This window comes from Oryzias latipes, chromosome 14 (assembly GCF_002234675.1).
Source record: "Oryzias latipes chromosome 14, ASM223467v1".
Classification (NCBI taxonomy): Eukaryota; Metazoa; Chordata; class Actinopteri; order Beloniformes; family Adrianichthyidae; genus Oryzias; species Oryzias latipes.
Genome location: NC_019872.2, coordinates 3731483 through 3754126, shown reverse-complemented (window position 1 = coordinate 3754126; position 22644 = coordinate 3731483). Strand labels below are relative to the sequence as shown.

Genomic DNA, 22644 nt, shown 5'->3' with positions numbered 1-22644 from the left:
ATTCGAAATCCTTATTACCTGCATCATATTACAGGTTTTTTTAAATTGAAAATTAAAGCAATCAAAAATCAGGCACATTTCTTTTTTACCTAGCAAATGCCAAGGATGTAAATAGAAAGTCTTTTGTTCCTATATAGAAAGTTCATTGCTGTTTATACATTATTAAAGAGGCAGATTAACAGAGTGATTTAGCCTATTTTTAATTTATCAGTTGCAAACCAGTAATAGATTCTCAAATGTAATATAAATATAGCACATTGGATGGTCATGTTTGTTTTAAGTGCATAGCATGATTGTGTTGCACTATTCTGTATGTAAATATTGAATCATGCACTTACAAAACAGCTGTTAGATTAGTTTAAACATGGTCACATTTGAAATCCTTTACAAATAATAATTTTGTTTTATCATTATTTTTCTAACCTATTTTATTTTGCCATTATTATTTTTACATTTTTGTTCATTTTCCTGGCAATGTGAACATTTTGTCATTTGCGCATAGTGTTTGATATTTGATATTTTTGTCAGTGTTTGATACTCTGTGTATATGCAATATTTGTTAATAAAGTTTATTTCAAAAAATGATTGTGTTGCACTTCCGGACCTGTTCGCCCTCCGTCCACAGGGCGGCGCCATAAAAGATTCAGTCGTGAAGTTGTCTGACTTAGGCCGATTTAGACGTTGGTGCATCGCTTGAGTCCTGTTCCATCGAGCAGCATTTCACTAATCTTAAGTAGGCTACATTGATTACATCAGAATGGCTCGTGAGTCAAGGTATGCGTAAGTAACCTCTTAAATATTTACTTTTTTATTTTCATTGATAAAAGCTGACTTTAAATTTTAAAGTAGCGTTGATTTGAGTGGCTAGCATTAGCATGCTAGCTAAAGATTATGTTTTTGTCCGTAGCAAATGCATTGTGCGTGCTTCTTCTATAACAGTTCTGAAATAGTTAAACGTTAAAGGACAACTATATTTTTTCGGTTCAGGCATTATAGGAAACGCTCGGCGTCTCGTGGACGGTCAGGTTCCCGATCGAAGAGTCGGTCCCCCGAAAAACGGTCCTCCAAAAAAGATGACCGAGACCGAAGCAGGAGGGACAGGTCACGGAGCCGCGACCGTCGGAGGTCCCGATCCAGAGACCGAAAACGAGCCAGGTGAGTGTTGTGAGTTAAACCTGGAGCAGTGAAAGGAGGATTTACGGTCAGTTCAATGTGAGGGGTCCTTTTGGATTTGGGTTTGGAAATAAATGGTTTATTTCAAGGAATCAAAACAGAAATATTCATACAGAAACATATCAAACTCTCATACACATGTAATAAATTATAATTACTCCAAATCATAAACAGACATGTTAGCTCTAATGCTTACAGAACACAACACGCACAGAAAAAAATAAATATCAGGTTTGTCTAAAGGAGTTTATTTGCTTTAAAGGGAGTGGGAGGAAACAAACATTTAATCTCAACCCTATTTTGCTTTACCTAACTTTTTAATTTTTTACATAAATGATCAATAACCGGTTCTTAACTTCAGATCAGTTATTTTACTTAACAAACACAATTATAGGCCTTTAACATAAATCCATAAGTATTAATACTATCAAACAAAGGTAAAGTCCATATTCATTATGTAAGAAGACAACATTGTTCTGGAAACCATATCGTATCACAGATCAAGTATTACAATTTAGTGCACGTTTTTCATTAAAAAACATTTGAAATATTTGAGGAATTAATATTGAGAATCGCTAAACAGTAATCCTGAATATAAATCCCACACCAGGAGTGTGAAGTCTGTTCAGTTTATGCAGGTTAGTAAAGTGCTGAAATCTCGGACTGATATCTTATTTTCCCCCGTCTGTTCTCTGGTTTCCTTTGGTGTCTAGGCGCTCCCGAAGCAGAGACAGGAGGAGGTCCAGGAGCCGCGACAGAAAGAGGTCGTCCAGCAGGAGTCGAGCCCGCAGGTCCCGGTCCGGCAGCGCAGGAAAGAGCAAAAAAACGAACGATGAAAAGTGAGAAGTTTTAGACTACTGAAGACCTTCTGTCTACAGACAAAATGAACAAATTCATGTATGTTTCTGAACCTAAATTCAAAATGGATTAATTGATTTGATTTTGGTTCATTTCAGCAATAAAAACACAGGAAAAAGGGACAAAAAAAAAACAGATGGATCAAATCTATTTTATATCATATATAAATTCATCCATAAAAGAAGGAAAATGATGGCTACTATTCCTAAATGGACATATCTGCACTTAAACACACAGTGCACTTACAACACATTGAATCCATTAAACATAATGATTGTCAAATTGAGAAGAAAACTGTAATAACCTAAGAAATTATTACTAGATCTACAATTTCATGTAATCACAAAGTTTCACTCAAACTCTATATTGTTAACATTAAATAGCTGTATATGCTTATTTTTTTAATGTTGACTCACAGGCCTAAAAGCAAAGAGAAAGACAGTGTTGATCCCCTATCAGAGAAGAAAAAAGTGAAAGAGGAGAAAGAGGATGAGAAGACGGAGGATGTAAGTACCTGCAGAAAAATGTTTGTTTGAAATATGTAGCAGCAGATGAGCATAGCATCCTTTCATCTTAGCAGCAAGACTTTGACCAGAACAAACTGGAGGAGGAGATGAGGAAAAGGAAGGAGCGAGTGGAGAAGTGGAGGGAGGAGCAGAGGAAGAAAGCAATTGAAAACATTGGAGAGATCAAGAAGGAGCTGGAGGAAATGAAGCAGGGTAAAAAGTGGAGCTTGGAGGACGATGAAGGTGAGGATTCACATTTTTGTTTGACTCTCCAACAGCTGACTTATCTCTTCACCAGTTCAGGGGATTTTGATAGTTGCTCATCATAAACTTTTCCTTTCAGATGATGATGAGGAAAACTCGGCGGTAATGGAGGTAGAGGACGACGACAGTGCAGACGGGAAAGAAGAAGGAAAAGAAAAGGAGATAGAGGAGGAAAAGAAGGAGGATGGAGACCAGGAGAAGGAGACTCCCATGGAGCAGCAGGCGGAGGAGGACGAAGTGGATCCTTTGGATGCTTACATGGAGGAGGTGAAGCAGGAGGTGAAGAAGTTCAACATGAGTGACATGAAGGGAAATGACAAAGTGAGTAAAGTGTTTTCACGCTAACATTTTTCTTATTTATATTTTGCTGTTGGATAAGACGCTGTTTCCGTTTGGCGTCTGTTTTTCTTCTTCTGTTGGTGATATTTGTTTTCTTTTTTTCCCACAGAAAGGGGCGATGATGGTAACTAAAGTTGTGACAGTCGTCAAAACCAAAAAAGGAGCCGGCACTCACAAGAAGAAGGGCGAGCTGATGGAGAATGACCAGGATGCCATGGAGGTGGGTCGCCTTTAGCTGCTTTCTGCAGCCTTTCTCCAAACGATGACTGTGCTGGAAATAAACGGCCACAATTCTCCTGCTGTGAGACAGTACTCATCAGAGGAAGAGGAGGTGGACTTGCAGACTGCCCTGACAGGGTTTCAGACCAAACAGAGGAAGATCCTGGAACCTGTCGACCACGCAAAGATCCAGTATGAGCCCTACCGCAAAAACTTCTATGTGGAGGTTCCTGAGCTGGCAAAGATGACAACAGAGGGTCAGTAAGCCAAAGTTAAGATCCAAAGAAATGATCTATAGTTAAATGTATTTATTCACTACAAAGGAAGAAAAGTATAGGGGGGGGAATCATAAAGCAACAAGTTGGAAATTTTTTTAATCATTGCTGTCAGGTGTAGATGCTGGTCTAAAAGGGGCGGGGCCTGTCCACACTCACTCAAATGTTACAAACATGCCTGTTATCTCCAAAGATGTTCACATACAAACATGTACACAACACAACTACTGTTCACACACACACACACATACTTATGCATGCGGACCAACACGTGTGAAACATTTCATTCAGTCACGCAAACTATTTGTGCAAAGGTGAGCTCACACCTGCGCTCCAGTGAGTGTTTCTGTTCTGCTGGGGTGAATGATGGCAAACACGTCAACCCCCCAGACCAGGGCCAACAGGACCGCCACATGGGCCCCCAACGCCGAGATCACAACCAGAAGAATAGCAGCCCCAGACGAGCTGCCCACCACCACTCGGGGTTATGTTTATTTCATGTTTTGTAAAGCTGAAACCGTTTTGAAAGCTTCACGTTATATTTTGAAGGAGAAGTATATTAATGGTGGCATTCCTACGCCAATGTGTTTGGTAAACGCACCGGTGCGTTGGAGGACTTCTATGGGTTAAACGACTTCCTTAGTTGTTAGTTTGTCTTCATTGATGTTCCAGCTCACACGTGTGCTCGGTTGTTCTCCCATCCATGCAGAAGTGAATGCATACAGGTTAGAACTGGAAGGCATTATGGTGAAAGGAAAAGGCTGTCCTAAACCCATCAAGACCTGGGTGCAGTGCGGGGTGTCCATGAAAATCCTTTCCGCTCTGAAGAAGTGAGTTGATGTTTGATGCGATGGTTTACCAACCGTAAACACGCGTGACCAAACACTAGTAATACTTTTTCCTCACCAATCCACCAGGCAGGGCTACGATAAACCCACCCCCATCCAGGCTCAGGCCATCCCCGCCATCATGTCGGGTCGAGACCTCATTGGCATCGCGAAGACGGGCAGCGGCAAAACCATCGCGTTCCTGCTCCCAATGTTCCGACACATCATGGACCAGAGGCCCCTGGAGGAGTCTGAGGGACCCATCTGTAAGATCGTTTGCAACTTTTTGTTTTCTCCGCTGCTTTTTACTGTTGTAACTAGAAATGTCCCGACCCGATCACGTAGTTTCAGACTTCATCAGAATCGGATGTTGTATCTCGATCAGGGATCAGATATTTATTTTATTCTCCTTATTGTGATCAACACTAGACATTCAAATCTTATTATTACAGATCAATGCTCTGCTATAAGTCTGCATATCATGAATGGATCCCAACATTCTTTTGCCGTAAAGTGTAGCAGAAGAACACACTAGCATGAGCGGGAGGCGCACAAAAACAGTTCAGTAAAGGAACTGTAGAGTAGAGTCATACTTCTGAGATCAACAACTCTTCAATAAACTTTTAGAACTGACAGCAAGGGTCTCCGTAGGTTTGTGTTAATGCAAACAACCTTAAAGAAAGTATATTTTTAAATCTTTTAGATGAGAATAAACGCAGAGACAGCAGTGAGACAGCTGCTAAGGGACCGTTTACTAACTGCAAGCTCCAGGAAAAAGTGACAAAAACAACCAAACTTCATCAAATGTTACACTGACATAAGCTGGTCATGAAAACTCGTCATCATCTTTATGCTACAACCATTTTGGATGAAAGTCATTTATAGTTTTAATTAATTTGCATGTAAACAAGAATCTTAATTATAATAAAATGTTCAGTAGTTCTGAAGATACTAAACCTAAAGTCCCTCAACTTCTTCATATGACTAATTATCACCTAATCAACTAGTTAATCGTTAACTATTTTTCCTACTGAAAGTTGCTCTGTTTACTTGATTGTTAAAGCTATACTTCACTGAGACGCACTGTTTAAATATTAAATGATAAAAAATTAAAAAACATCCTGGATCTGTTCATATATAGCATTTGTTCTTTATTTTTTATGCATTTGATCAGGACTCTGTATCAGCAGAAACTCAAAATCAAATGACTCTGAATGCAATCGGTGCCAAAAAAACCTGATCAGGACGTCCCTGACTGGAACCAACTGCAGTGAGATGAACTAAACTAGAACCAACGTTCTTCCTGTTTTAACAACAATTCTTACTGCTTGTAGTGAATAGTTGATGACAGAATTGATAATAAATATTTGTACCTCATGTAAAGCTCAAGGCTTAGGAATCCACTCATGTGTTGTTCTCCGTCTGCTGCAGCTGTGATCATGACGCCGACCAGAGAGCTGGCTCTGCAGATCACAAAGGAATGCAAGAAGTTCTCCAAAGCACTGGGACTCAGGGTGGTGTGTGTTTACGGGGGCACAGGCATCAGTGAGCAGGTGAGATATTCAGTATACTACATGAACCCATATTGATCTACAGTAAAGCAAAAAATGCAGTTTTTGAATTTTTAAGTCATTCTGAACATTGGGAATGTTTGCAATGTTGGACTGCAAATCTTCTCATAATAACGGATTTTTTAGACTGATTTGAAATATGTTGTTTTGGAATAAAAAAAAAATTTCTGAATATATTTATTTTATTGAAAAATAAATAGTCAAGGCAGTGAAGCAAAGCTTTGATTTTTCGGTTTAGACTTTTTTTTTCTGGGTTCTTTAAAGGAAGATCTCCGTAAAGATGGACAGAACATTTAAGTCATTAAAGTTGCAGTAACTTAATCAGGATTGCAAAAAAATAGTATAACACAAAAATGTATGAATGTAATGAGTATTGGAAGATTCTGAAGACCTCAACTCTGTGGTTGTTACTCCTCAGATTGCTGAGCTGAAGAGAGGAGCTGAGATCATCGTGTGCACCCCAGGAAGAATGATTGACATGTTGGGGGCCAACAGCGGTGAGTTTGTCTGCCTGTATCCCCCCATTCAAGACAATGTCACTGAAAGAAGACAGTTTGAGAGCTTTTTAATTGGTTAAATGTTGTAGCATGATTATATTTCAAAACCGTACCATTTACTAAACTGTTGACGTTGTTTGACCGCTGGAGATCAGTCGATCTACAAGATCCTGAAGATCAGGGCCAAGCACAGGTAGGTGGGCTGGCGCTGCTTTCCACGGTTTCATCCAACCTGCAACGCTCACTAAGTCTACACTGCATCACCGTTATACCTTCAGCATATCTGCTAGCTGAGCTTTGTATCGTGTCGTGATAAATGTGGTTTTGGGCTCATGAAAGCCGCTGATTCTCACTTGGACTGTGGGTTTAGGAAAGCATCCTCTGCTTACGTTTGTCAATGAGGAGGTTGCTCTGGTTTCCACACATGCGAGGTAATCTCTAATATGTTTCCCTTGTAGGTAAAAAGGCGCTCGGTCAGGTAATGCTTGATGGGGCGCCAGCTCTTGTATTGTCTTGAGGCTGTTTTCTGACATTTACAGGTCCGTCGTGCCCCTAAGATGGTACGCAAGAGCAGAGAGAAGCCAAAAAAACAAAACACTTCACAACTGCAAATAGATTAGAACCCCACACCTGAGGGAACATTTGTTTTGATAAATAATAGACTGACGAGCATCTTAACAAAAATATATAGTTGAAAATTTTGGAAAAAGCTGTTTGTGTGGCTTTTTGTTGAAGGTGATGGATTTCCTCCTGCTCCTTTTTCTTGATGTGTAGGTCGGGTTACCAACCTGCGCAGAGCGACCTATGTGGTGTTGGACGAAGCTGACAGGATGTTCGACATGGGGTTTGAGCCCCAGGTGGGTGTGGCGCCACTTTACCCGTTTTCTCACCATTTTCCTCTTTAGGCCTGCTAGCTCACTTTCATGTGTTTGGATGGTACTTTATCCTGTATTTGTGAAGACACAAGTGAATTAACAAATACACTAACCTGCCCTCTACATAGGGATGCGGTACCAAAGCCGGTACCATTTGGTATCGATGCCACGTCCATGTTTTTACCGGACATATAAGTTTCAGCCTTAACGGTATTTCTTAACGGTACCGGCATAGTGGCGTTGCAACAGCCCCGACATGGCCAACACTACTTTGTTTGGATGTGGGTTAGTAGAACTGGCCGTCTGTCTCTCTCTTCTCGCTGCTTTTTGGGGAGGGGCTTCTCCCGCCGCACGTGCTTTCACACACACATAGTCCTGCACTAACGGTGACAAAAACCGCACGTGGACGGCAGAACAGCCGCGAGCAAAAAGGTCCAAAGTGTGGCTGTATTTCCAAAGTACAGAGGCTAAGAAGTTTTTTGTTTTTTCAGCCACAATTGTGCAAGGGTCTCACTTAAAGATGAGAGGTAGACCTCAACTATGACGGACAAAATGAAAAAAAGAAATACAGAAAATCACTGTCTGATTTTTAAAGAATTTTTGTGAATTATGGTGGAAAATAAATGTTTGGTCAAGATTTCTGGCTCTCACAGACCTGTAAGAGGATCCCGTGTCTTCCACTGGTTACCTGTATTAATGGCACCCGTTTGAACTGGTTATCTATAGAAAGACACCTGTCCACAACCTCAAACAGTCACACTCCAAACTCCTCTGTGGCAGAGACCAAAGAGCTGTCTAAGGACACCAGAAACAAAATTATTAACCTGCACCAGGCTGGAAAGACTGAATCTGCAACAGTACTGCAGCTTGGTGTGGTGGTATTATTACAAAGAGACCTTAATATTTATTGATCATTTTATTTTACATCAAAGAATGTTAAATTAACATTGTGTTTTAATCTTTCTAAAATGAAAGGTTTTCCTGTACACAGGTAATTTTTCTTTTCCCTCCTTGTTTTCACACAGAAAAGTATTGATAAGAAAAGCGAATCGATGAGCAGTATCAGTAACAGGAGTAGTATTAACATCTCAATGATTCCCATCCCCACCTCTACACCAGGTGATGCGTATTGTGGACAATGTACGTCCAGACCGGCAGACCGTCATGTTCTCAGCGACCTTCCCCAGAGCCATGGAGGCGCTGGCCCGCAGGATCCTCTCCAAGCCCATCGAGGTGCAGGTGGGCGGCCGCAGCGTCGTCTGCTCAGACGTGGAGCAACATGTGGTAAATACTGGTTTCTGCTGCTTCAGGCTGGGAAACTCCTGACACTTGTGACACAAACAGTTTCCTTGCTGTCCACTGAGATGAGCGTTTGATTGAAGGACTCTTTGTTCCATCTTAACTCCTCCACTCTGCATTATTCCACCTGCAGCTCGTGATTGAAGAGGATCAGAAATTCCTGAAGCTGCTGGAGATTTTGGGCCACTACCAGGAGAAAGGATCTGTCATCATCTTTGTGGACAAGCAGGAGCACGCCGACGGTTTGCTGAAAGACCTGATGAAGGCCTCCTATCCCTGCCTGTCTTTACATGGAGGTACTAAATCCGGCTTTTAGCTGGGAAAAACCTCTTTACAGTTGAGATATAATCCAGTTTTAGATTTCCTTAACATTTCTTGGATTTGGAGTTTTCTGATCAGATCCACATTCTGGAGTATTTTTCCTCGTCTGAGCTGGCATCTGGCTCCTGCTGGATAGCTCAGATATTGCTTGACATTTTTGTTGGTTCGGGGGTTTGAGGGGCTGCTGGATAACGGGAGGAGCGTGTAAACAGAGAGCTCTCACCATAAGGGAGGGGAAGGGGGAGCAGGGTTGCTTTGTGGCAACAACTCAGAGGTGAATTTCTCATGAACTCCTGCCGCTCTCCAAAAACTCCTAGAAGATGACACAGGCGTATGGATTTTGGCTGAAAACGGCATAATTACCGTAACAGACCAATTGGAAGGCTTTAATTACAGATCAAAAGATGATCAGAGTGGAACTTTAATATAAAAATATATCAACTATCACTGGACAGTAGATTAAAATACTTGTAAGGATTTCTTAAGTATCACATTTCATGTAATCAAAAGATATTCATAAGAATATTATATATTTATTAGCTATCAGTAATATTTTGAATATGTTAATAATTATCAATGGCTAACTATCATTTATTTTAAAACATTACTAATGTGTAAAGATTCCAGGATGATGTTTTTTGTTTGCTTCAGCTCCGATGAACCTTTTCACTGTTAAATTCAATGTTTTTTTTCTGTTTTCAAGTGAATGTATTGAATTTTTGACATTAACATTTCCAGGATTACACAATCTGTTCTTCGCCATCGCTCTGGTCCCATTTGCACGCTGTGCCAGTGCTTTGAATCGGTTTTCTTACTTTTTTTGAATAATGAGAAAGAAATCCTTGAACCTCTTTCTTTTGGCCATGTTGCCTCTGCATGCTACACATATCTTCAAATCATTTTAATTTTCATCTGTTTATAGCCATACGTTGGTAAATTGGCTACTTTATACATATAAATAATATAAGTTATGTCAACATGCTTTTATAGGCCAACTTAAATCCTGAAATCAGTCCATCCTCCAAACTAGAATTGTTTCCAAAAAATATAACTGAATTGCAAAAAGATCAGGATAATATTAAGGATAGACTAGTATATCCTTCCATTCCAGAGCCGTTCAGCTACTCTGACGTCACGTTGAATAAAGTGTTCCTCGTTTTGATGTGGAAGCAGTTACCCGTCATTTTTCACCTTTTTAGGAATCGATCAGTACGACAGAGACAGCATCATCAACGACTTCAAGAACGGAGTTTGTCGCTTGATGGTGGCCACGTCTGTGGCCGCCAGAGGCCTGGATGTCAAGCAGCTGATCCTGGTGGTCAACTACAACTGTCCCAACCACTACGAGGACTACGTCCACAGGGCGGGACGCACGGGCAGAGCCGGCAACAAAGTTAGGACCGATTCCTTTCCCTTTTTCTGCTGCGGTCTCCTTCACAGCTCTGCTCACGACTCTGGTTAAACTGCTTTGCTTCCCTCAGGGATACGCCTACACATTCATCACAGAGGACCAGGTTCGCTATGCCGGGGATATCATCAAGGGCTTGGAGCTGTCAGGTGCTCCTGTCCCTCCGGAGCTGGAACAGCTTTGGGCCTCCTTCAAAGACCAGCAGAAAGCGGTAAACTCTTAAAAATCTCAGCGGCTCTTTGTGGCAAAGATAATTTGAACTTCTGAAAAGTCATATTCGAAAGAACACAAGTCTGTTGTGACTTGAATGACTTGTTTTTGGTGTCATGCTAGCAGGATTTCACCTTTTAACTTCACATTTATTTGGAAAAAAGTATTCATCTCTTCCTGCATCTCTCAACCCCCCCCCCCCCCCCCATCAGGAGGGTAAGACCATTAAGAGCAGCAGTGGCTTCTCAGGAAAAGGTTTCAAGTTTGATGAAACCGAACACGCCTTAGCTAATGAGAGGAAGAAGCTGCAGAAAGCAGCACTCGGACTGCAGGACTCTGATGATGAGGACGGAGCTCTGGATGTGAGAAACCTTTGGTTTTTCTTCTCAACAAGAAGAATTAAATCAGTCTTTTCATAAAAGTTCAGTATTGACCGTAACTCATCAAAACCTTCTATGTTTCACTAGATCGAGGAGCAAATTGAAAGCATGTTTAACTCTAAGAAGAGGGTAAAGGATCTGTCTGCACCCGGAGCAGCTGGTGGTGGTGGGGGGGTGGTTTCTTCGTCAGCAGCCTCTCCCGGCGGGTTCGGTATGACGCCTACGTCAGCTGGAAACAACCAGAAGCTGGAGATGGCCAAAAAGCTGGCTCTCAAGATCAACGCCCAGAAGAATCTGGGAGCAGAAGCTCAGGTGTGTGTGGTACCCTCATGAGTTCTGTGAAGTAGACTCCAGCAACCGTTCCTTCTCCAATTTCTTTAATTGTCACTGAATAATCGTATTCTCCCTATTTATTCCCCTTCGGTTCACAGGATGTGATGCAGCAGGCCACGAACGCCATTTTGCGTGGAGGACCCATTGTCAGTCCATCCGTGTCGGCCAAGACCATTGCAGAGCAGCTGGCAGAGAAGATCAACGCTAAGCTGAACTACACACCTGTGGAGAAGCTGGAGGAGGAGAGGCAGTCAGCCGAGCAGGCCGAGACCGTCAGGAGATACGAAGAAGAGCTGGAGATCAATGACTTCCCACAGGTCAGAAGGAAACCGCCTTTTACTTTTTAACATGAAAGCTGTCGTCTTGAATCCCAGCAGTGCCAAAAAACACAAAAATGTTTTTGCTTGGAGGAGAACCAAAGCTTTGCCGTGCAATGACGCATGTCATTTATGTCCAGACGGCCAGGTGGAAGGTGACTTCCAAAGAGGCCCTGCAGAGGATCGGTGAATACTCTGAGGCAGCCATCACCATCAGGGGAACCTATTTCCCTCCAGGAAAAGAACCCAAAGAGGGAGAACGCAAAATTTATCTGGCCATTGAGAGTAAGTGTCACGAAAACTAAAGGCTGAGGTTTCTGGTTCTCCAGAACATTGAATGTCTGATGAAGATCATGTTTGTAGTGTTTTCAACATGTGGCATTTTTCTGATGACAGAGGACATGAATAAGGACATTTAACTCAAAATTACACGTCTGAGTATTTCTTTAGTCTAACCATTTAAATCAGGAGCAGAGGGAAAAAAGCAGTTTGAAAATGATTTTATTTTTTATTTCAATTACATTTTTGTTGCACCGGGCATGTAATGTTGGGTTGGGGGTGTGAGAGGCTGTGAGCTAGCGAGAAAACATGTAAACAGATGGCTCTGGTGGGTTATGGGTAATGAACTCCTGCCGCTCTGCAGACACTATGTCCTAGAAAATGACAGGTTTTTCATTTGGGCTGAAAACTCCATAATCATTATTAAAAGAACACTGGGAGCACTTTTAAAATAGCTCAAAAGATGATCTTTTTTTTTTAAAATTATAAAAGTCTCAATCAGTTTCCACAGGATTTCCAGAAGTCTAAACAGAGAATGTTTGTTTGTGGGATCATTTATAAAAGGAAGCCATAAGGAAGGGTGTTTGCTCTGCTATCACTGTTCTGATCCGTACAATCTGCAGACAGACTTGGCTTTTCAAACTAAGTGACAGAGATGCCAATAAAACCGTGTGGGAGCACATGCTCAGTTCTGGTTATAGTAGAAAATGTTTTCACTTTTACCAATAATTATGCTATTTCAACTTGAGGACGTGTCATTACCTTTTAAAGTCAACTTCTCATCAATGAAGCCGCACGGATCATGTGAAATAATCAAACTCAACTGTTTTCTAGGTGCAAATGAACTTGCCGTACAAAAAGCTAAAACCGAGATTACGCGGCTCATCAAAGAAGAGCTCATCAGATTAGTAAGTGGCACTTTCAGGGAATCATCTGTACTTTCCTGTGTGAACATCACAAGTGATTCCTAAACACTAGCTGGAGGTTGTTCTAACCCTTTGTGCCTTTTTTCCCATCAATCCACAGCAAAATTCCTACCAGCCAACAAGCAAAGGCCGGTACAAAGTGTTGTAGGCCACAAAGCAACGCTCAGTGGAGGAATTTCTACAACCGAAGATCCTGTCATCTCTCTGCTTTCATCAAAGTCCTGCAAAAATATTTTAGTCTATATTTTATTGAAATACAATCATCTTTTTTTTTTTTTTTTAATTCCTTACCTGTGTTCAGTAATTTTTATACCCAAATATCTGATTCCACATCTCTTCTCTTCTCTAAATGTGATGTAGACTGATTTTCTTCTTCTCTGGTTAGATTTATGTACAAACATGGAAATACTTTTGTTCAAAATAAAACAAAAGCTGAGCTCAGAGACCCTTAAACCGTGTGATGTTTGAAAAAGATGAGCATGAGGATGGTGCACAGTTAATTATTCAACAGCTGTCTTTACTATGAAACTGATACATATAAAATACTTTTAATTGTTTTTATAAATCAACTTGGTTATATGTTTACCCCCCCAAAAAAAATAATTTTTAGTATTTTAAAGTGTGTAAAACGCCCGTTTCAGTGTTTTTGAAAGAAGGGAGGCTTTAAAAAACACACAACCTTTGCCTGCCCTTCTGCGCATGCCCAGACTGCTCTCCCTGTCTTATTAATTTTTAATGGAAAATGGCTGCGTTTCTTTTCCAAAGCGCTCGCGCTGGGAACTAAAACCTCCTTTCACCTCCGCTCGCCTCCTCCTGGCTCCCCCCGGAACGTGTGGATGTGGTGAGCACCTGGTAGCAGGCTGACGGCCCGTGGTGCTAAAATAAAATTAAAAAACTAGCTAAAAAATGAATCGACTGACGCTTTGAGGGGATGAAAGCTGATTTTTCTCCTTAACCCTTTCGACGCCGATTCCTGCTAACAATCGAGGTACGGTAACCTTTGTGCTCCTCCCGGCGGTTTGGGTTCGGTGTGGAGGTGAAGCCGCTTCAGGGTTAGCTTTTCATCAAGCATCTTTGCTCTCCGCGGTGCCGGAACCGTCATTATTCGGGCCAGAACCGAGCTAAACGCTGCTGCTCATTAACATTTCATGAACCGAATTTTCAGGGGGGTTCTGCAAAGACGCGGAATGTTTCACGCGCCTCCTCATGTTTTTTTGTTTTGTTTTTATGAATGGATGTTATGTTACTACGGACGGTAGATGTGGGAGTAAAGTCTGCACCTCCTGCAGGAGAGACAGACAGGAAGGAGCAGACTGTCACACTGCTCCTCTTCCTCACACTTCAAGTATTTATAACCTCCTCCTCCTCCTCCTCCTCATTTTGGTTCTAAAGGTCCTATTTTTTTATGCGCATTGATTTACCAAAATAATCTTTCTAAAGGTAAGTGGAGAATATTTATTAAGCCAAGGCCTAAAAGAAAAGAAAAACTTTTTTTTAAACAAAAAAACAAATTTGAGATTTAGTTTTTTTTTCAGAAATATTGAGAAATCATAAATGTCTTGTATTCAATTCACACACACAAATATATAATTATATATATATTCTTTGGGTGGTAAAAAAATATTTTTTGAATTTATTAAAAAATGTTGGCCAATAGTACGTCCTCATCGAATATTTTAAGTGTTTTACCAGATATTGGCCAAATTTAGCTTTAAAGACCCACTTTAATCGTCTTATGATCCACTGGAAAGCCGTGGTCTTTTGATTCTGTTTATGCCGTTTTCAGCCAAAATCAAGAAATCTGTAGTTTTTCTAGCAGGTTGTAGGCTAGAAATTTGCCTCCAACTCATGGGCGGGACCACTGGTGTGGTGTAAACACACCCTCCATCCCCTTCCTTTTGCTGAGAGCTCTCTGTTTACATTCTGCTTTAAAAAAAAAACACCCTTTTCATTGAAATAGTCATTTAAGGTGACGGCTGGAATCTTCTATATCAATTTTTTTATTTTTTAATCGAAAGAACTCTTATTGGTAAATCGTAATATTTTACAGTTTTTTTTGTTTACAATCTTTAATTAGTAATTTTATTCTCCTGGGAACTGTATTCTAATGTTATTGAGCTTTTTTTAACAGACTTTTTGTCATCTAACTGTAAGGTTCAATCATGTATTGTAATCTTTCAGTGTTGGAAAATAATCCAGAGTTTCCTCCTCCCAGCTGAAGATGATGCGCCAGGTGACGACCAGCGACTTCTGCATGAGCAGCAGGCCCTCGTGCCTGGCAGAGGACGGCCACCACCCTGCTTCTCACTTCGACCTGTGCACCTCCCAGCCCAACAAGTTCTACCCTCCACCCCCCACCACGTCCCTCCAGATGACGCTAGCTCCCATGGCCCTACCGGCCCAGAGCCACAAGCCCATGGTGTGCCAGAGACAGGACGTTCTCGGGAGCGACCCGCGCTCGCAGGGGAAAATAGCCGGCATGAAGGGCGCCGAGCAAGCGCCGGACGCCGGCAAAAAGAAAAGCAAAGGTGCCGGCAAGACGGGCCGACGGGGGCGACCTTTGGGAACCACCAAACTAGCTGGGTACAGAACCAGCACCGGCCGACCGCTCGGCACCACCCGGGCTGCCGGCTTCAAGACGAGCCCGGGACGGCCGCTCGGCACGACGCGAGCCGCGGGGTACAAGGTCAGCCCAGGGCGGCCTCCGGGCAGCATCAAAGGCCTGTCGCGCCTCAACAAACTGGCTTACAGTAGCACCTGCAGTGGAGCCGCGTTCCCGTACCCACTTCCACACAAAGACATCCTCTGTGAACCTTCCTGCAAAGAGAAGACGGCCACGGAGTGACGGGTCTGCCCCGCCCCTGCCGGGACAGAACACACATGCACAGGCTTCCTGCTGCAGTTTAGGGGCAGTGAAGGTGAGAGCAGGAAGGCTTTTTATAGGAATAATACTGTGTTGTTGTCATTTGTGTGACTGCCATCAATATAATCCACAGCAGTTTTCAGTAATCCTGCTGAGATCTATAGTGCATCTATAGTGTATACTGAACACGGCTGTTTTCCACTGACTTATGTAGCATCGTATTCCCAACACACAGACGCATCTATCTGAAGTTATTAGCTGCAGTTTCATGCCCTCCAACAGAGGAGGTCATCACAAAGACAACAGATGTGCTACAGAAGAGGAGAATGTACTTTGAATGTTGGTCCGTTTTTGGAAAAGAACTCAAAAGAAGCAAATTTATGACTAAAAAAAAGAAGTTTCAATGAAAAATCTGAAGAAAAATTTGGTTTTACTCTATATAATTATCTATAAGATGTAAGCACTGATGGTGAATCAGTGCTTCCATCTAATTTAAATCAAATTTATTCCATTTCAGGAGGTTCAAGTTCTCCAAACAATGAGTTTTAAACATCAACACTTTTTTTGCATGCAGGAAATATTCAAGCTCAGCTTATAGGTGGCAAACAGATGAGATGTGTTTGTAAAGGATTTTTGATGTGTAAACTCACATGTGCACGTTTCATTTATCAAGTGCTTCTTCTCATTACATGTGTTGCGTTAGTTTGAAACCTTTGAACCGGGAAAAGTGTTTAGAAAGCTCAATGTAAAAATGAAAATGATGCTTATTCGTTTTTTATGGCAGACATTTATGCTTTTTTCTTCAGTTTTTCTTTTGAAAACACTAACTGGAGTCACATTTCATGCAAAATGTTTTTACCCAACTTAGTTGTGCTTTATTGAAACTCGTTGAGGACTTTACCATCAACATGCTGCTTTCAGATGAGCAGTTTTTATTGAATAAAAACAAGACCGTGTTTTTGTATAGTTAGCTGGTTTTCTTTTTTTTGCAAACATTTTCTTTCCTAAATAATTTCAACTGTTTCCTCTTTTAGTTGTTTTTGCATTCCAGACCTTTATGTGTGAATTACGCTCTTATTACAGACCTCTGCCCTTAAAAGGACTCCCAGAATCATTTTAATCCTGTTTTCCTATAAAAGAACTCAACCAAGTGGACAAAATGTTAATTTAAATATTTGTTTTACCCTGATATTGCTTTTAGTTTGAGACAGAATTGTGTTTGGAGATGTTTTTATCAAAACATTGACTACAGTCAATAAAAGGGTTACCCTGTTGGGAATAATCAGATAAAACCCCTACCCTTCCTCTTCATCGCTCTGATTGGTTAAACACTGAAACCATCGCCTTTTATTAGCTCATCGTTCCTGCACTGTAGGACTGTTCCTCAGTCTGCCGCTAGAGGGCGCTGTTTCTGTAAATGGCAGTTAGTTGCCAAACATGATTTTGCAATTTTTACAATTGGAAAGATTTGTTGTAAATCTCATTTCTGGTTGTTTTTTTAACAAGATGTTTTAAAATTCAATCTACTAAAATCCCATTTAACCCTAAAAATGTACATGTAGAAAAAGAAGTTTGGTCCGAGATTTGCATTTGGTTAAATCCCATGACCCTGTTGACCTCATGACAAAGGTGTAGCACTTAGTCACATACGGTTTGATGGATCATCCGACAAACTAAACATTTATTTTCTTTCACTGTATTCAAGCATGAGCAGCTCAGAAATGGGAAATGACAAAGTTTAGAAAAGCTTCAGTTTGGTGCAATAATGTGTTTATGTGTTGTAGGTTACCACGGCAACGTTGATACTATCACTTTTTATTCATGCCGTATTTTAAAACCTACATTGAAGTCATTTCTGTCCCTTTTTGTTGAAATGAGTTGCATCCTGTAAACTGATGTATTGAAAATGCCTCCTTACTGTTGTGACCCTCCTTTACCAAAGAATGGGATCAGGCTACGAACATTTTAGCTTGGAAACATTAGTTTTTCAGGACATTTTTTAACTGGCAAAAGAAAACTGTGTAAAAAAAAAATCCAAACGGATTGTTTGAATTTACCTTGAAGTGGTTGCATCCAACGTTCAGTTGATTTAAAGGCAGCTTCTTGACAGTTTCAGTCCTCTGATATAAACTTGATCACTTTCATTGTTTTTCTATTCACTTTATTTAGCTTTTTCTACAAATTTGTATGTAGCCAAGTTAGATATTTAAAGATGCTTTCTAGCTGCGGCCGCCTGCTCCATCCTCATCCTGACTTTTGTACAAACTCTTTGGAGTCAGACTCCATACTGGAGATGTTACAGGACGACTGTCAGCTTTGTGTCCCCAATTCACAGCAGACGTTTGATCCGAGTCTGACTTCAGTTTCACTGAAACCCTGCTTTAATGTTAGCATGAGAGGTTTTAGTCTGTGTGGCTAACACGCGTGACCTCATGAAGCTTCTTTAAGTAGAAACTGTCACCTTGACTTATTCTTAGGCACACAAAAAACTTTTTCACCAAAAAAGATTTTATGTTTGCTATAATTTGCAAGAAATAAAGTCTGCAGCACAGCTGCTGTTTGTAAAAGCTGCTAAAATAGTTGATAATTTGATTGATTTATGAAGCCCACCTGGTGGTAGCTGTAAAAAGGGATCCAGCTGTGGCTCAGAGAAAACCTTTCCAACAAATCTACGTGGAGTTTTTCTGTTTCAGTCAGAAAAGTTGCACATTTCAGTGGATGTCTTCAGAGCCCTGCACTTTTCCACACAGACACCAGAGGGCGCCATACAGTGAACCTGGGGTCCGACCCTTTCTGGGTTCTGCTCTTCTCCATGCAGCTTCCTTTTGGGACTCAGTTTGGTTGTTGGTTTAGTGTTGGATGTTTTCAACTTCGTGGAATCAGCAGCAGCATTTGTGCTGTGATGTAGGCGACTAAACGTGGATTTGTGGTAAATATCATGGCTCAAAATATGAAAAATGTTTCAGGTTATTGAAAACAGACACACAAATTATTAAGGTGGAAGTTTTTTTTTTAAGGTGGTTTTATCAGCTGTGTGTACAATTTTAGAGAGAAGTTCAACAGAATGAATCTTTGCTCTGTGGATGGATGTGTTCAAAATGATGACTCTATGGATTGCTGACAGTCTTCATCGTAAATGTCATTGTTTGTTATGGTGTCATTTACTTTGCTGAATACAAAGCTAGAGAAGAGGAAGTTTGGTTGAAGTTTGCATTCTTCACATGAAGGAATCTGGGATCATCCTAAAACTGTCCCAAAATAAACATGAATGCATTTGAATGTGTGACACATGGAGCACAGTTCTAAATATTTTATTTTTTAGTCTCCCATCACCCGCGGCGTCTCCTCACATTTGAGTTTTTCATGAAGAAACGAGGCCGAGGTTCTTCAGAACTGCCGTCAACAAGGCCCGCAAAGCTTTGTATATTTCCCCTTTTCTTCGTGCATGGTTGTTGTGGAATGTTCAAACGTTGTGTAATAAATCATAAAGTAACACAATCTGATGGCACGGCTTGATTCTTTACACTAATTAAAACTTTGCTGTTTGGGGATGAAAGCAAAAGGTTTCAGAAAAAAAAAACATTTCTTACCCTCCTTTATGTCTGTCTAGAGAGCCCCTAAAGGGACAAAAATAGAGCTGGTTTCTAGTGTGCACGAGAAACTACGAGGTCTTTGGCACAGAGGAGACTTTTTCAGAGTCAGTTACATAAAAACAACATTAGATGATCTTATTGAGTTTTATTTTACCTTCTGAATCTCCTACAAAAACATAACTGGTTTATTTCCTCTGCGTCACCGTGATGTTATCTCTGAACGTCGCCTAAAACCAGTTCTAATGTCGTGGTTTGTTTTGGAGCAGGAGAGACAGCAGCTGTGAACAACTGGTGTGTACGAGAAACCAGCACTCATGTTTTTGCTTCTATGTCCCTTTAAGTGCTCCGTACCTGTATCTATTTAGAAGGTTTAAGATTTCTTTTCTACTATTCTTATGGCACAATTTATGTTGCAGTGTGGAAACAAAAGATTAAAAACATGACTGCTGTACTGTTTCAGCATAACAATGTAGTATTAATGATGAAGAGTCAAGGAGACATTGTACTTTTGTTTATAGTTTTTTATTACACAGTTTTCCCCCTGATTTTTACCATGGAAAGTTTGAACTCCACCCCAAAAATTCATTTCAATAAAATTAAATCAATTTTCTCTTATAATAAAGTTTATCAACAGACATTCATGCGTATTTCAGCACCTAAAACAGATAAATGCTTTTACTCTTAACCCTTGTGCTATCCCAGGCACTTTACCATTGGGAGTGGGGTCATCTAGACCCACTAGACAGTGCTCTGAACCTTTTTTCTACAATGATTTGTGATCTTCACTGGTGTCCATGGATTACATGAAATCTTTCCACCTTTATCCACCTTTGTCATGGTAGGGAGAACACGTCAATGTAAGGGTGGGTCATCTAAGATAGCACAAGGGTTAATACTCATTACAGACTAATCCATTTCTTTTTTTAATGTTTAATAGATGAAACATAATGTGATCATGAAGTGAGTAAATGTTAATCGACATCTCACCTCTAATATAACAAATGCCTTTGATTTTTGACTCACTCTTATTAGCTGATCAAATGAAAATTTCAGAGAGAAATAGAAATGACAGTTTTCATAATTCCAAAAAATGTTACATTCACAACAAATTATATGCAGCACAAAAATGACGTTTGCTATCTTCTTAGACTCAAATACAGCAACACAAAGTATTTAAAAATCATTTTAGAAACAAAGGTAATCAGCAAACTCTGATTACTTGAAGACATCATGAGAGTCCTGACAGCTTGGAGGACGTCTTCTTGAAGCTCACAGATTCGTGTGCAGATTTTTGTTCAAGAAATCATTTTTCTGTTGTTGATTTTCTTTTTTTGGGTAGATATTTTTTAGATTTCATTGTTATTTTAACTGTTGTGTTTACAGTTAAGTTTATTCCAAAACTGCATTTATGTTTTGTTTCAAATTTTTATTACATAAAAATCTGGTGTTTTTGTCTTTTATTTTGATATCTAAACTAAAACTATTTTTGTTAACATACTTATTATTAGAAGTTACATACACGATATTTATCTATGATTTTCTGTTTCCTACAGTGCAGACATATTTCATCAGTGATTCTCACAGATGAGTCACTGCTTTTCACTTCAACAACCTGATCATTCCTCCAGACTTTGAAATCCAGAATCCAGCATGGAGAGGCTGAGTGAAAGTGGTCTGGACTTTGTGTAGGAGAGTCATGGAGTCAGAAACGCTGTAGAAAGACAAAGTTCCTGCTTTGTGATTTAAATAAACTCCCACTCTGGAGGATCGGGGAGCTGCAATAGAAACACAGCTGCTTTTGTGGTAAAATGTATATTCAGTGGGTGAGCACTTCAATGCCCAGGATTTATCATTAAATCCAAACGCGCTTTCATCCCAGGTTCCTGTACCACTTCTGTCTTTGTATGCAACTGCAATGTAAACCACCCCGCTCCAGTCCACCTCCCAGTAGCAACGTCCAGTCAGACCTTCTGCACTGAGAACCTGAGACCTTTTAGCAAATCTGTCTGGATGACTTGAATAATTCTGTTCTAACTTTGTCCATGTTGCTGTTCTGTTCTGTTCACTCAAAGATAGATTCCTGTTTGCTGTGTTTGGATCCAGTGTGATCTGATGATAGTACTTCATGAAGTCCTCTCTGGATCTGAAGTCTTCAGGCAGAAAAACATCCACTATGTCTAAAATCTTTGTGGTCTGGTCTCTGAGAGTCTCCTCCAGCTTCTCTCTGGTCTCAGACACAGCTTTGAGAGCATCATCAAAGCAGTGCTGAGCTTGTTCAAAGCTGGGTAAGTCTGTACAGATACTCAGATCTGACAGGGAGGAGTAGTTGTTGAGAAAATGGAGATGATCTTCTGTAGATGAGAGCTGGTCCAGCTCAGCCTCTGTTTTCTTCAGTTTGGTGATCTCATGCTGCATCTTCTCCTGGAGTTCTTCCACTTTCCTCACTTCCTCCATCTGATAGGATGTGACCTTCTGCTCCACTTCTGAGCATTTTTGCTCCAAGAGACAGATCAAACCTTTGAAGAGGTTCTGACTTTCTTTGATAGTTTTCTCAGCAGACAGATTGATGGCCTCCACCGCCTGCTGAAGCACTTCTAAATCTTCTTCCAAGTTGAGGATTCTCTGTTGGACTTTTTGTTGATCCAGTCCCAGCTTTGTCTGTCTTTCAGCCCTTTCTGCTGCAGCAGACACCATGTCATGACCTTTGTGTTCATCCATGGAGCAGAGACTACAAATACACTTCTGATCAGTGCGGCAGAAAATCTTGATCACTTCATCGTGACGAATGCAGATGTTCTCCTGAAGCTTTAGAGTAGCTTTGACCAGCTTGTGTTTCTTTAATGCAGCAACACTAAAATGGGGCTGGAGGTGCTGCTCACAGTAAGAAACCATACAGGTCAGACAAGACATGGCAGCTTTCAGCTTCTTTCCTTCACAGAAATCACAGTCAACATGTTCTGGTCCAGTTCCAGAACGCTCAGATGAAGTCGGTTGGAGCTCTGCTTTTCTTGCGTCCTCCACCAACTCTGCTAAAATAGTGTTTCTCACCAGGACAGGCCTTGAAGTGAAGTTTTGTCTGCACTGAGGGCAGCTGGGAGCTTTTGGTTCCTCTCCAATCCAGAAGTTCTGAATACATTCCAGACAGTAACTGTGTCCACAAGGAATAGTGACCGGATCCTTCTGCAGATCAAAACAGATCGAACAGATCAGTTTTTCTTTATCTAGAAAAACCTGCTGAGCCATTTTCTCTAACAATAGCAAATTTTTACTTTTTGTTTCTACATGAAAGCTCCTCCTCCTTCCTGCTTCTT

At 40.8% G+C, this 22644-nt stretch overlaps 3 protein-coding genes across 7 annotated transcripts; 2 read left to right on the top strand and 1 right to left on the bottom strand.

Annotated features, from left to right (window-relative positions):
• The first annotated feature begins 641 nt into the window (after positions 1–641).
• ddx46 (DEAD-box helicase 46) lies at positions 642–13330 on the top strand. Of its 4 annotated transcripts, none has more exons than XM_011483130.2 (23): positions 642–774; positions 988–1155; positions 1887–2012; positions 2450–2537; positions 2612–2780; positions 2881–3122; positions 3250–3360; positions 3451–3616; positions 4344–4464; positions 4552–4727; positions 5893–6014; positions 6451–6529; positions 7304–7386; positions 8524–8688; positions 8837–8999; positions 10224–10417; positions 10506–10643; positions 10855–11004; positions 11110–11334; positions 11454–11672; positions 11813–11957; positions 12786–12859; positions 12978–13025. In XM_011483130.2, the coding sequence occupies exons 1-23, from the start codon at positions 758–760 to the stop codon at positions 13023–13025; spliced, it is 3189 nt and encodes a 1062-aa protein (XP_011481432.1). In that variant the 5' UTR covers positions 642–757. The 4 variants fall into 4 exon arrangements, with proteins under 4 accessions (XP_011481432.1, XP_011481431.1, XP_011481430.1 ...); XM_011483129.2 differs by having other exon boundaries at positions 2609–2780; XM_011483128.2 differs by having other exon boundaries at positions 646–780.
• Positions 13331–13511: 181 nt separating this feature from the next.
• On the top strand, positions 13512–19238 carry c14h5orf24 (chromosome 14 C5orf24 homolog). 2 transcript variants are annotated; one of them, XM_004076054.4, is made up of 2 exons: positions 13512–13865; positions 15093–19238. In XM_004076054.4, exon 2 carries the CDS (start codon positions 15099–15101, stop codon positions 15720–15722), a length of 624 nt encoding a protein of 207 aa, XP_004076102.1. In that variant the 5' UTR covers positions 13512–13865; positions 15093–15098; the 3' UTR covers positions 15723–19238. The 2 variants fall into 2 exon arrangements, with proteins under 2 accessions (XP_004076102.1, XP_020564312.1); XM_020708653.2 differs by lacking the exon at positions 13512–13865 and adding an exon at positions 13875–14317.
• A 942-nt stretch (positions 19239–20180) lies between these two features.
• On the bottom strand, positions 20181–22576 carry LOC111948694 (tripartite motif-containing protein 16-like). The gene has a single exon (XM_023962828.1). It carries the CDS (start codon positions 22574–22576, stop codon positions 20933–20935), a length of 1644 nt encoding a protein of 547 aa, XP_023818596.1. The 3' UTR covers positions 20181–20932.
• Between the last annotated feature and the right edge of the window lie 68 nt (positions 22577–22644).